The 13293-nt window shown below is 48.0% G+C and overlaps 1 protein-coding gene across 1 annotated transcript in view; it reads left to right on the forward strand.

The window, feature by feature from the left end:
• The window catches only part of LOC119400987 (uncharacterized), a 95087-nt gene that overhangs the window by 18501 nt on the left and 63293 nt on the right, over positions 1-13293 (forward strand). The window contains exons 2-4 of the mRNA XM_037667870.2: positions 2323-2393; positions 7296-7454; positions 12756-12840. Of these exons, the coding sequence (XP_037523798.2) occupies positions 2327-2393; positions 7296-7454; positions 12756-12840 (311 nt within the window). The 5' untranslated portion in view covers positions 2323-2326. The remainder of the gene's footprint in view (positions 1-2322; positions 2394-7295; positions 7455-12755; positions 12841-13293) is intronic.

The raw sequence follows: 13293 nt of genomic DNA on the forward strand, positions 1-13293 counted from the left end.
GTGTTCATATTTTGCTTGTGTTTTCGATGGTTTGATAGCTGCCGTGGTGAATCCAAGCAAAGGTGTGTGAGTGGTGTTCTCCTGTGTCGACCCATTAGATACTGGGATGGTGAGACCCCGTCTTCCAGTGGAGCTGCATGGTAGTTAAGGAGGCCAAGCCAAAACTCCTCCTTTGACCCTGCCTTCTTGAGGAGCCTCTTGATGATTTGTACCCCTTTTTCCGCGAGTCCATTAGATTTCGGATAATAGGGGCTAGAGATGATGTGCTCAATGTCAAACATCACTGCAAAGTTTTTATATTCCTTGGCTGTAAACTGGGGACCACCATCAGTGCAGAGCTCGTGTGGAATGCCATAACGTGCAAATACCCGCGAGAGTTTATTTATGACTTCCCTTGTCGTGGTCCCATGCAACTCCTCAACCTCCGGATAGTGGGAGTATGCATCGTACACGACTAGGTAATGGTTGCCAGCATATTCGCACAGGTCCGCTCCTACCCTGTACCAGGGTTGATGTGGTGTGTCCGGTAATATCAGGGGCTCAGCGGGTTGTTTGTATGATTGTATTTCGCAGGTCTCACACTGTTCAACCGTTTATATTATGTCAGATGCCATCCTCGGCCAGTACATGAGAGTGCGTGCTCGTGATATGCACTTGGCCATGCCCAGATGCCCCCGGTACAACTGACAGAGCATTTCTTTTCTAAGCTTGGAAGGAATTACAACTTTGGTGCCTTTCATCCGCACACCTTCCACCGCAGACAATTCGTTAGTGTGTTTTTTATGACCTGCTGCAGTTCTGGGTCTCTAGCTGTGGCATCTTTCAGTCTTTGCTTTGTTCTTAATCACATGGCTTCACACAGTGCGATGCCTGCACGTGTTTCACAACGACATATTTCTTCGTCGCCGAGCTTCGTGCTGTCGTCACTCTCCCCGCTTGCAAAGCAACAACAGCACCATAAAACCGCTCAGCTTAACGAAAGCAGGTATGTGCTTGTCATGCATGGCAACCGAGGTGATGAATATCCGTCCGTTTGGTGCGCTACAACAACATAAACGTCGTGTTCCTGGTAGACTACTAAACTGTTTATTCTTAGTTCGCGAACATTAATTACATAGACAAGAAGTTATTGAACTTATTTATTGCATAATACTGATTTCGTTTCTCTAGGTTTAGGCGACCGTGGGATCAGTCAGTCAACGCTGCATAAAAACGTGCTACTCTCAACGTTACCGCCGCCGTCACCTATTTTCACACTGATCTGTCGCGCCTGCTGTACGTTTTTCAAATGCGAAGCATTTCTTAGCGAACTCCTGCGACTTTGAGCCTATCTATCTATCTATCTATCTATCTATCTATCTATCTATCTATCTATCTATCTATCTATCTATCTATCTATCTATCTATCTATCTATCCGCCACGACTTTGTGCTCTCCTGGTCGTTTCGTTAGTGGGATGTATACCAAAATTGGTATTGCACACGATGACCGTATTACGAACATAAATGACAGCTCATAACATAAAAATCATGACATGCAATGTCATGAACAGCATGAATTTTTCTTCTTTTTTTCACTTGATGGTGACGCGACGGAGCGTTTAAAGGCTGTGTGAATGATGCCTCAAGAAGCGCCCCGCCTTCTCCTTCCTGGCCCGTCATCCTTTTTTCGGCTTTTTAATTAATGCCGGAGTTCTACGTGCTTAAACCACAATATGATTATGAGGCATTTCTTAGTCGGAACTCCGGATTAATTTCGACCACCTTGCATTCTCTAACGTGCACCTAAAATCTAAGCACACAAGTGTACTTTGCATTTCGCCCACAGCGAAATACGGCCGCATTTCTTGCAATGGCACCCGCGCACTCGGCCTTAGATGCGCGACACCTTACGCGCCAAGCTACCACGGCGGGTTTTTCTTCGGTTCCCTTACGGCGCCGTGCCAAGATCGAAATGCAATGCCGACCCGCCCAATCTTCAGCACTGCATGTACGAGAGTACTAACGTCACGGGTGCGTCCGAAAGCCACACTCGTAGGTGTGTGTGTGTGTGTGTGTGTGTGTGTGTGTGTGTGTGTGTGTGTGTGTGTGTGTGTGTGTGTGTGTGTGTGTGTGTGTGTGTGTGTGTGTGTGTGTGTGTGTGTGTGTGTGTGTGTGTGTGTGTGTGGGTTGTGTGTTGTGTGTGTGTGGGTTGTGTGTTGTGTGTGTGTTTTGAAGCAGGAACCTTTACACGCATTGCTGCCTACTGTTAACGTTAACCGCGGCGCACAATCTGATCTCTCGGGTAAACGTGCTACTTTCTTCTTTCTTATCTTCATCGCAGGATCATGCATTTTCGGGGGACCTGCCTTTGTCTTCTGGCCAGCATGGTGTGCTGTTCCGGCCAAGGATCCGGTATATTTTAGTTCACAATGGGAGGCGTGGCACCGACAGGTCACACGTCACACGTAATTCACCTACAAAACATACTAGTTATACGCGTACATGCGTTCGTAATTTCACGTCACAGCGAAGAAAGTGCAAGGGACAAGTAGATTATAGTCAAACAGCAGGATAGAGGTGTCATCAATATTTGTGAAAGTTTCCGTCAGTCATACTTTTTTGCGATTTCCGACTGTGGATATACGTGCTTTTTGAAGCACTTCGAAGCATGCTACGCGCTTGTGATGCGCTGCAGGTAGACACAGACCAGAAAAAAACGAGAAACACAGGGTGATGCGCATCACAAGCATGAAGACGTACCAACTGGCCCTATTGCCGCCTTATTATGCTACTTGAAGCTGCCAGACTAGCATGTTTGCGGCAGGCACCTGCATACATACAGCCACGGCACCTTCCTTCACACACGATCGCCAAAATCTGAGCACCTCCTGAGTATACGGTGACAAAATATGGCAGGTAGGACTACCGCCGAAAAACATGGTGTGAATAAAGAAAAAAGAGGAGGGGAGGGGCCAAGGCTTTCGGTTTATCTTATATCCATGAGCTCATTCCCTTAGGAACATCATAGAGATGCATGTACGGGGCATTGCTTTGAAACACTGCAGTTGTTACCCACGCTTTGGTGAGCTCTATTTTGTCTCATTGACAGTGAATATTGCCTCGCCACGTTTATGAGCGTCGTTCGCAAGGAGAGGACCGAAGCGCTGCTGGAAATCTGTGTCCAGCTCCCAAACGAAAACGGAAACCAACCATCCTTCGACTTCAATCCAAGTCTTCTCGCGCGCCAACAGCAGAAGGTCCGATGACTTCTGTAGCAGTACAAGGACTGTTTCTCGTGGTCATCAAAGGTTCGTCAACCACCCATTGCTAAGTACCGTATCATAACGGAAGAAAATGCTCGGCCACTCAGTCAGAGTCCCTACCGGGTTTCAACGCGAGAACTGGAAGCTATAAAGCGACAAGTCGACGAAATGCTGCAGGATTACACCATACAACCATCGAAGAGTCCGTGGGCATCACCAGTAGTCTTGGTGAAGAAGGTTGGAACTTTGCGTTTCTGTGTTGATTACCGTCGCCTGAACAAGATCACGAACAAGGCCTTACACGTCCTCCCACGGATAGACGACGCCTTGGATCGACTTTGTAACGCAAAGCACTCAGTTTTCTTCGATGGACTTCAAGGCGGGCTATTGGCAAATTGAAGTCGACAAGAGAGCCCGCGAGAAGACAGACTTTATAACACCAGGCAGCTTGTTTAATTTCAACGTCATGCCATTTGGCCTTTGCTCGGCACCTGCGACGGTCCAGCGTGTTATGGTCACAGTGCTGGCTGGATTAAAGTGGTAGACTTTCCTAGTCGACCTGGATGACGTCGGCGCCTTCGCTCCCAACTTTGACGAACACCTCCGACGGCTTGGAAGAGTGCTTCAGGCAATCACGTTCTCTGGCGTAACACTCAAACCGGACAAGTGCCGATTCGCCTACAAAGAGCTCCTCTTCCTAGGACACGCCATCAGCTACTATGGAGGCCACCCTGACCCGCAGAAGGCAGCCGTCATCGTTACATTCCCGCTCCCACCGACAAGAAGGTTGCGCGTCGATTTCTCGGCCTGTGTGCCTATTACAGGCGGTTTGTCAAAAACGTTGCACGCGTCGCGGAGCCACTTACTAGACTCACCAAGACCAAAGTCGAATTCAAGTGGGAAATGGCGCAAGTCGAAGTATTTAAAGAACTGAAATGGCGCCTGCAAACGCCTCTGATACTTGCTCATTTCGACGAATACGCCGATATGGAAGTCCACACCGACGCAAGCAACGTAGGACTCGGCGCAGTCCTTGTGCAGAGGACTGACGGACTGAAAAGAGTTATCATCTATGATAGCCGGTCGCTTTCCAAGGCGGAAGCGAACTATTTCACAACAGAAAAGAAGTGCCTTGCCATTATCTGGGCTACATCACAGTTTTGCCCCTACCTCAAGGCAGGCCCTTCATAGTTGTGAGCGACCACGACACCTTGTGTTGGCTAGATAACCTGAAAGGCCCTTCAGGTCGCCTCGCACGATGGCGTCTGAGACTTGAAGAATTCGACTTTACCGTCGTTTACAAGTCCGGGCATGAGCACTCTGGCGCCGACTGCCTGTCCCGCACACCAGATGATCCGCCACCGTATGACGATCTCGACGAGGACAGTTGCTTGGGACCCAGAAGTGCCGTCGACTTCGTCGAACAACAGCGACGCGACCCATAACTAAGAAGCCTATGGTAGAGTGCTTTGAGTGCAAGAACACTGTTGTACCAAAAGTTATTCAGGCGAGGATTGGCGCCATTTTTCTTGCAAAACGACGTCCTCGCAAAGTACTCGCCGGCCCGAGCCAACTACCTTGGCTGTGCCTTCAGCACTGCGACCAGAAATTCTGCAGGCCGTGCACGACGACCCGACGGCTGGCCACCTCGGTTTTTACCGCACACTCGCGAGGATACAAGAAGAATACTATTGGCCACGCCTTACCGCTGACGTCGCTAGCTACTTGAGGGCACACAGGGACTGTCAGCGACGCAAGACACCGCCGATAAGGCCAACGAAATTTCTTAAGCCGATCGATGCACCTCGTAGACCCTTCCAGCAGACCTGGATGGACTTGCTGGGGCCATTTCCTATGTCGACGTCCGGTAACAAGTGAATCGTCGTAGCCACGGACTACCTTACCCGCTACGCCGAAATCAGGGCCCTGTCTAAAGAAAGTGCCGTCGAGGTAGCCAAGTTCTTCGTTGAGAACATTACCCTCCGCCATGGCGCCCCAGAGGTCCTCATCACCGACAGAGGTACGGCCTTTGCTACTGACCTAACCCAGCCGATCTTGGAATACAGCCAGACAAGCCACCGCCATACCATAGCCTACCACGCACAGACCAATGGCATAAGCGAACGTCTAAATAAGACCATCGCCGACATGCTGGCCATGTACGTCGACGTCGAACACAAGACATGGGACACCATCCTTCTGTACATAACATTCGCTTACAACACGGCAGTGCAAGCGACAACGCACATGACATGATGCCGGTAAAGCTAGTTTACGGAAGGTGCCCCTCGACGACGCTCGACGCCATGCTGCCGACCGTCAGTGATGAGGACAATCTGACGCTGCGCTCTGCCTTCAGCGCTCCGAACAATCCCGACAACTCGCCCGCCTACGCATCAAGAATCACCAGATATCCGCAAGCCGCCGTTACAATCTTCGACGACGCTTAGTGGAACACCTGTCCGGCGACCGTGTTTGGGTCTGGACGCCGATGACAGAGTGCATTGCTTGTATAGCGTGTCTTGCTTGTGCAGCAGGCATTGCTTGCATAAGTTTGAGTCTCCGTTTCCCGTTTCCCGGCCACAAGTCCGGCCAAATAGTTTCATCTTGGACACGAGGACTGCTGCCTTCGTCAACGTCAAGACCCCGTGACAATATGAATATGCGCAGTAGTGGTGGCCAGCTCAGGGGCATCACATACGTCCCTTCCACTGTGGTGGTGGTGTTTATGCTTAGACGTATATCGGAAGCAACAATGGTCAATGTTGCAGTTGGCGAAGTAACGTTGTTCGCATCTCAAAGAAGGAAAGAAAATGGCGAAGTTGTGTGATTCCTTCGGCTCTGAACTCTTTTCTTGCAACATCAGCATTCTGCCTCAGTGAAGGCCGTCGTATTGTTATGGTTGGCTGCCTCAGCTTCAGTTACTTTCACTCTTCTACTGCTGGCGAATGACCGTGAAGCCAGCCATTAGAGGTATTTCAGTTGCACGGGCGCAGTCGAACAACAAGATATACATTTAAAGAAGGAACTTGAGCCAGGCAATTTTTAAATGCCTTCTTCAGGTGCGAATTATGATGGACTGGCGATAAATGGGTCAATCTTGCAGAATGTTATATTAAGGTGCATTAGTGCGAATGATTACAATGGCACTGAAAACTTTCGAGGAATAAGAAAAAAAAAGTGTTGCCCCGTTGACATTATATGAATAATAATACTATTAGCCCATTGTGGGACCGTGACAGGCTGGTAGACATGTGAGTACAGATTAATTAAAACGTCTGCGAGAGCTAATAAGAAAAATAACATTACATGGAAAGAATTGATTCATGGCCGCCTAACGCTCTAGCGTTTTGGCCTGAGGCACGTCAATCTAGAGAGCCGTCGCGGTGGCATAGTGGTTACGAAGCCCGCTGTGGCCAGAAACTCGCGGGTGCAATCCTGGCCGCCGCGGTCGCATTTCGATGGAGGCGAAATGGTATAGAGGCCTGTGTACTTAGATTTAGGCGCACGCTAACCAACACCAAGTGGTCGCAATTTCGGGTGCCCTCTACTACGGCATGTTTCATATTCCTATTGGGGTTTTGGCACGGGGAATCCCCGCAATTAATTACTAAAGCCAATCGAGATTCACTAGGAAGCGATGCTTGCTTGCTATGGGGACTGCGCACACGCAGACCAGGGCTGTATTTTTCCACCGGCGCATTCTGCCAGCAAGCAGCCGCCTGTCCGGCGTCCCGGAGTATCGTGAGAACGCCTGAACAGGTTCACTGCTGATATATCGGGCCCTGAGCAAATGCAAATCATGTCACCCGCTATCATTTGATCAGAGTAGCAGTGGGCCTAAAGGCCAGATGACCGTGAGACTCTATGAATAAGTCGTCACCATGGTATACGAGATGCGGTTCCGATCTGTCGAATAATGACGGGCAAGCAATGAATAGCTTTCTCTCTGTCTCTGGAAAGGGCATTAATAAACACAGCAAGAGTATTTAGAATGGCTCTGTGTTCATGCTGCACATCCTAAAGCACAGTTCTTCATCACATCCTCTAGGGGGAGACCATGGTCACGAGGATGATCGGTTCACGGTTACTGTTGGCGAGCTTCTGACCTTCGACGACGCTCGCGCTTTCTGTGGCCCTGACAAGTACCTGCTCAGCCTGCATACCACCTATGACGTTTCTCATGTGCAAGCAACGCTGCAGCGACATGGTGAGAACAGTTGACCTCAGGAAAATGAAACGCCTTGCGAATATGTCCAAGCAATGCTCATAAAGAGAAAGTGTCCATATATGTAACAAAAAGAAGGTATCGAGCGCAAAATAGTTCATACGGTTTGACCGATGTATACACCCAAAAGGTTGGAAAAAGAACATGGCTGATCCCTCCTTCAAAGGAATCGGCATAGTACGAAAAAGAGACTTGTCTTCACAGAGGTACTTTAGCGTTTATTGTGCATTGATATATGAGAGCTTGTACAATGCCTATTGGTGTTTGGCAGCTATAGCACCGTCAGACACAAAGAAGGACGCACGAAACGAACGCAGAAGTATACTCAGGACGAGCGCCAACTATATACAGCTCTCAAAATTGATACCTTTTTTTAGTGTTTGAACAGCGGGCTCTTTTCGCAAACGCGGGCGCTGTAGCGAGCGAAGTGGCCTTCGCCCGCTCTGTAACTTCAGCAAAACATTTGCGGTGAACGCACAAGACGTACAAACTGCCCCCACCATGAGATAAGAATGCGCGCACGGGGAACCGCACCCTGTGGGCAAAGTACTGGTGGGAGGCACGCGGGCATCGCAATGAGCGGGGCGACGGCCTTTAAAGCGCGCCATCTCGCTGGTGATAAAGAGAACACGCTGAACTGCCACCGAGCTCTGAGTACCAACAGCGGTAAATGGTGTATATAAATAGCTCGCCGTTAGTGGGCTGAAGAACGTACGGTCGAGTGGTTTAGTGCCGCGCGCTGTGAAGCGAGGGGTCGTTTGTTCGATTCCCAGCGATATAACTTTTTGTCATCTGTTAGTGTACATTTTACAACGTCATATCCGTGACGGTAATACGTCAGTGAAGTCTTGGTGGATCCCGGCATAAAACACTTTCGTGTTCCAAAAAAGACGTAGACAGAGCTTTGAATACAGACAGGAGTTTATTTTAATGACCTGCCTCGTGCCAATTTTCCCGTTTCTTTTTTCGCCCAAGAAACAAACAAAACTTATTGTGGTTTCACTCGAATGACTAAGCAATGACATCGTAATAGTAAGGGGTTTTCATATTACTCGAGGCATACTTACGCCTAATTTTTCATGGAGAATGCGGCATAATCGCTCTGGGAACTATGTGAGCGTTTTCTGTTCCCGAACTCCATGGAACCTGTTTCATCTTGCGCTTGCCCCGCACTCTCCGTGGTAGCCCAGCAGATGTAATGTTGCAGTGGTAAGCGTGAGGACGCGGGTTCAATTTCCGGCCACGGCTGCCGCATTTAGATGGAGGCTAAATGCAAAAACACCAGTGTAGTTAGGTTTAGGTGCTCTTGAAAAACCACATGCGTTGAAAATAAATCCGCAGTCTCGCACCATGATGTGTCCCTAAAAAAAAGGCGGGGCCGTCAAAAGTTAGCAACTGTGGCATTTACTCTCTCAAGTCCACTTTACTATGTGTCGCTAACGTTTTACAACAACAGAAATATATGAGAGCTAAACGAGTCATTATTACTCAGCGTCTCAGGGTTGGTACACATTACCACCCCTATTGGACGTAGTATGTTATGTCGTAATTGTGACAGTCCTATGAAAAATTTAGGAAAACCATTTTTCTTGATTATGTTAGAATGCCAGTTTTGAGCTTCGTCATGGTACACGTATATGCACGTAGTGAGGTATAAAAATCTGGGTTCAAAACATCGGTATATATGTCAATGTTCGTGGCTGCTCACCGGTACAATGTGTGCAACCTCGAAATAAGGGTATATATAGCCCTCAAGATGCCGTCAGAGTATGTGTCACCTAGAAGCCTTGATATTCTAAGGTGCGTGTTTGTGTGTGTTCTCGCTTATGGTTCGTTCATGCCTCCATGTATACGTTGTTGTGTGAAGATGCCAATGTGTTGTGTACTTACCAGGGCAATCGCATGGCGTAACAAGCGATCATTAATGAGGTTCAATAATAAGAGAGTGCCGCTTCCACTACGACGTGTCTCATAGACTCAGTCGCTTTGGGACGTTAGCCATGTAAACCAACCGTACCGGTTCACCTTTACATTCGAGCTTATGGGTGTGTGCGGATAAGAAAGAACACGAGGTCTGTTTACCAATCCCGACTTTTATGAAATTTACGTTCGGCGCAGGTTTTGAACCCAACGAGACTCTTAAGTTAGTTCTGCTTAAAAAAAATCTCGTTAGCCAACAAAATATTACGAAGTTTGGCCGCCAAACACACTTTCCCGTGAATTTTAAAAAGTCATTTCAATATTTTCTTTGTCTCCACGATTAAAGCCAAGAACGCTGTCTATCATTATCTCTGAAAAAATTGTTGCATCATTTGAGTTCCTAACAAGTTACAATGCGCCAAATATTACCAACTCAGTCTAGCGGTCTCGACACTGCTGTTGTGCAACTAATCGGATGCAGGTTATTAACGCGATATCGTTAAAGAGCTCGCTTTGGCGGAATGCCGGTATCGGTGTCGGCGGCGACAGTGTATTTGGTTGTGAGCGGTAAATCAGCGTTGACCGTGAGCGAAAATTCGAGACAGATGAAAATAAAGGTAGCAGCCGGATGGCGTCAGCACTTTAGCTTTCCTTGTGACACGGTTTAGGTCTCCACCGAGAAGCGAAGGTAGGCTAGCAATTCTGAAGACTATACGAACACCGTCCGATGACGCTGTCGCATTTTGCGTTGCAGAAGCGTAGAACCGCACCAGGCGTCAAAACATGCGAAATGCGCAATGGTTTGGCTGTCGAAAGGCCCATTGATTACAAAGTACTTAACCATAATTATTCAACATCGTAAGCAGAAACAGCATCAGGGAAGCATGCAGCTGCGCTGGTGGGTGTGTTGCCTTACGGACGCATAGTGGGTAGGTTTCCATTCGGAAAAGCAAGAATTATGCGGCGTATGTGCATTTCGCAACAGTAGGCATTCTAGGATACTTTGAACAGCCAATGTTACGCGCACAGACGTTCCTTTCCCTTTCTTTCTTTCTTTCTTTCTTTCTTTCTTTCTTTCTTTCTTTCTTTCTTTCTTTCTTTCTTTCTTTCTTTCTTTCTTTCTTTCTTTCTTTCTTTCTTTCTTTCTTTCTTTCTTTCTTTCTATCGCATAGCCCAATGCTCTCTCCCAACTTTTTCCTTCCTCCATGCCGGGAATTGGACCTTCATTTACTTGCTTAGCAGCGCAACACTTCAGGTGCTACACGTAACAACGAGTGCTCATGTGTTCATATCAAGGCAACAATAAAATGCGGAAACGTGAAATGACAACTGTCCTCTATAAAATATCGGATTGCCGTATTAAACAAGCCCATAATTAAGACAGCGTCAATTATTGGAGAACGGCTCATACAAATACGCATTTGACCGGCGCACCTCCGAGTGCCGCATTTTGGTACACTCGCCGGTACCGCGGGTTCTTCTAGGAGAGCTTTTATGGCCGAGGTTTGCCGTGTCCTCGTAGATAAAAAATTATCCTCAATCACCGCCGAAGCGCTCTGTACAGTTGGTTAACAAGAAAAGCTGAAACGTGCGGCCCCGATGTTTGACTGGTTTAATCCCGACGGTTCGTTTAAGTCTCCCGCACTTATTGGTTACGTCTGTACTGAAATCTTAATCGGTGTTTGCGGTGCGTGTGTTTTCTTGTTAATTTTTAGTGGACCAGCTTGGTGAGTAGTGGGATTTGCCCAATTTCAGTGGCACGTACGTGTTGTAGGAGTTTCACAGCAGATCTGTTATGGCGGAGCTTTGGCATGTGTCGTAATTCGAACAGTATCATCATCATGAACCGGCGCGCGCTCAATCACCGCCCGAACATTATGTGCACATGGTTAACAAGGGAAGCTGAAACGTGCGCACCAGCTCTGCTGTGACCTAGCCTAGCTTGACTTAGTGCAAGCTGTACTATTTATCTGCGCATGAATTCACCGTATTCTGTGAATTATAATCTTCGCTTGAAAAGAAGAAATGCGCAGCCAGGTTGCATGATGCAGCAAGCTTTGTCTCGCTTGACCAGAGGATCCGCAGCGGCAGCTGGTCGAGGCTGCGGGCGCTCACACTACATCGGTGACGCTCCGATTGAGGGCGAGCTCAGCTTGCACGGGAAAACGACGTTCAGAGGGAGAATATGATAAGGAATGTATCACCGTGAAAAGTGAAAGCCGTTAATCACCACATGGTATGCAACAAAACTCTATCGGTAGTTTGCGGTGTGCAGCTGTAAAAAAATTGGGGAGGGGCGGAGCAGGTAGGGAAGGGTGTTTCAGCTCCACCAACGTCAAACCTGTGAAGGGACGGAGCATGCAGTGTGCGCCGGTGTTTTCCTCAGCAATATCACTGCTAATGGACATTGAGAGACAGGAGAAAGATTAGACTCGGAGACCCGCAGTCCGCTTTTAGTGAACATGCACGCTTGAACATGTTTTAGTGAACATGCACGCATTGAACATGTTCAATTGCGCACAAGAGAAATCTCCCACCGGCACTACATTGCAGGTAAAGATCAAGTGCCTATATATACGGGGTGGCCGGTGAGCAGTTGTGTAGCGCGAGCAGTCGGTTTTTTCTATGAAGAAACTCGCTAGCAGACGCTGCCTGCGTCGGAGTTGTCTATCGCGGGCGAAGACGCGTTCTTGTTCTTTGCGAGCTGGAAGTTCAGCGTTCAGAGCAGAAAGAGCGCTTCCACGGCTTCCGCCTTCAACGCGCGCCGTTCGCTTTCTCTCGCCACAAGGCGAGCGCTGAGGCGGTGGCGCCCTCTTTTGTGCTCAAGCAAATGGACCGTCCCAAGAGCAGACGACGATGCACGCCGCGACAGCAGACGACGATGCACGATGCACGCCGACACGCCGAGGTCCTAAGGTGCTTCGCCCATAAAAGCCGCCAACCTGTGTTAATGAGCCGAGGAAGTGCTCAATTAGCTTTCATGCGCTGTTGTTTTCTTTCTCAGCTGAATTGGTCTTTTTCAAGGTTAACATGCAGGGTAGGTACTGTTAAATTCCTCGAGACCGAAAACTGCAGCTGAACAGAGTAGGCAATTAAAAATCATGCCGCCGGTTTTCTTTCCTTACATACCCTAAGCTTAATGTTGAGAGGGAAACAGCTTCATAAATGAACCACGCAGCTGTGACATGTATTGGGAACAGTAGGAACGTCGCAAGCTCATTCATTAAATGCATATAGTTAGCCATTTCTTGTTTCTCTTTCAAAGGCAAAAGCTACCAATATAACGTTATTCGCAGAATTTGTTACGATCGTGCCTCTTTCCTGTATATACATGATCCGAGTCGCTTATTTTGCATGGTCCAGGCCTTGGTTCGTCATACGTATGGCTGAACATGCGGATGATACAGGGGTTCTTCCACTGGCTAGACCCCGTTCCTCAACTTTTCAGGTACGTGTGTTTCTTATCGCATTCTACTTTTCAATTATATATGACGCATCGATAAGCCACTGAACTCACTGAACTTTATGAGCTGAACTAGTATTTGCCGAAATGTATACACCAGCATATAAAGCACGAGTACTTGTGTAACAGCGTCAGAACAATTGCCACGATATGCAACCGACATTTCACTCTCCAGTTTGTTCTACAGCGTAAGCTGTTATGAGGTCACAACAACAGCCGATTTTGATGCCATAGTTGTCCGGCGTCGCCACCCTTCCATTGTTCATCGCAGCTATCGCGCGCAATGAGAAAAAGAAAAGTTTAAGGCAGCTTCGCACTAGTGGCACCAAGCCTGAAGGAAGTGCGGAGCTGGGTGACCTTCTCTGTTTCTCTTTCTTCCTCTCTTTCTTTCTTTTTCTCTCATCTCTGTTTTTTTTTCTTTTTTCTTGCCTCTTTTTA

This window comes from Rhipicephalus sanguineus, chromosome 1 (genome assembly GCF_013339695.2).
Source record: "Rhipicephalus sanguineus isolate Rsan-2018 chromosome 1, BIME_Rsan_1.4, whole genome shotgun sequence".
Classification (NCBI taxonomy): Eukaryota; Metazoa; Arthropoda; class Arachnida; order Ixodida; family Ixodidae; genus Rhipicephalus; species Rhipicephalus sanguineus.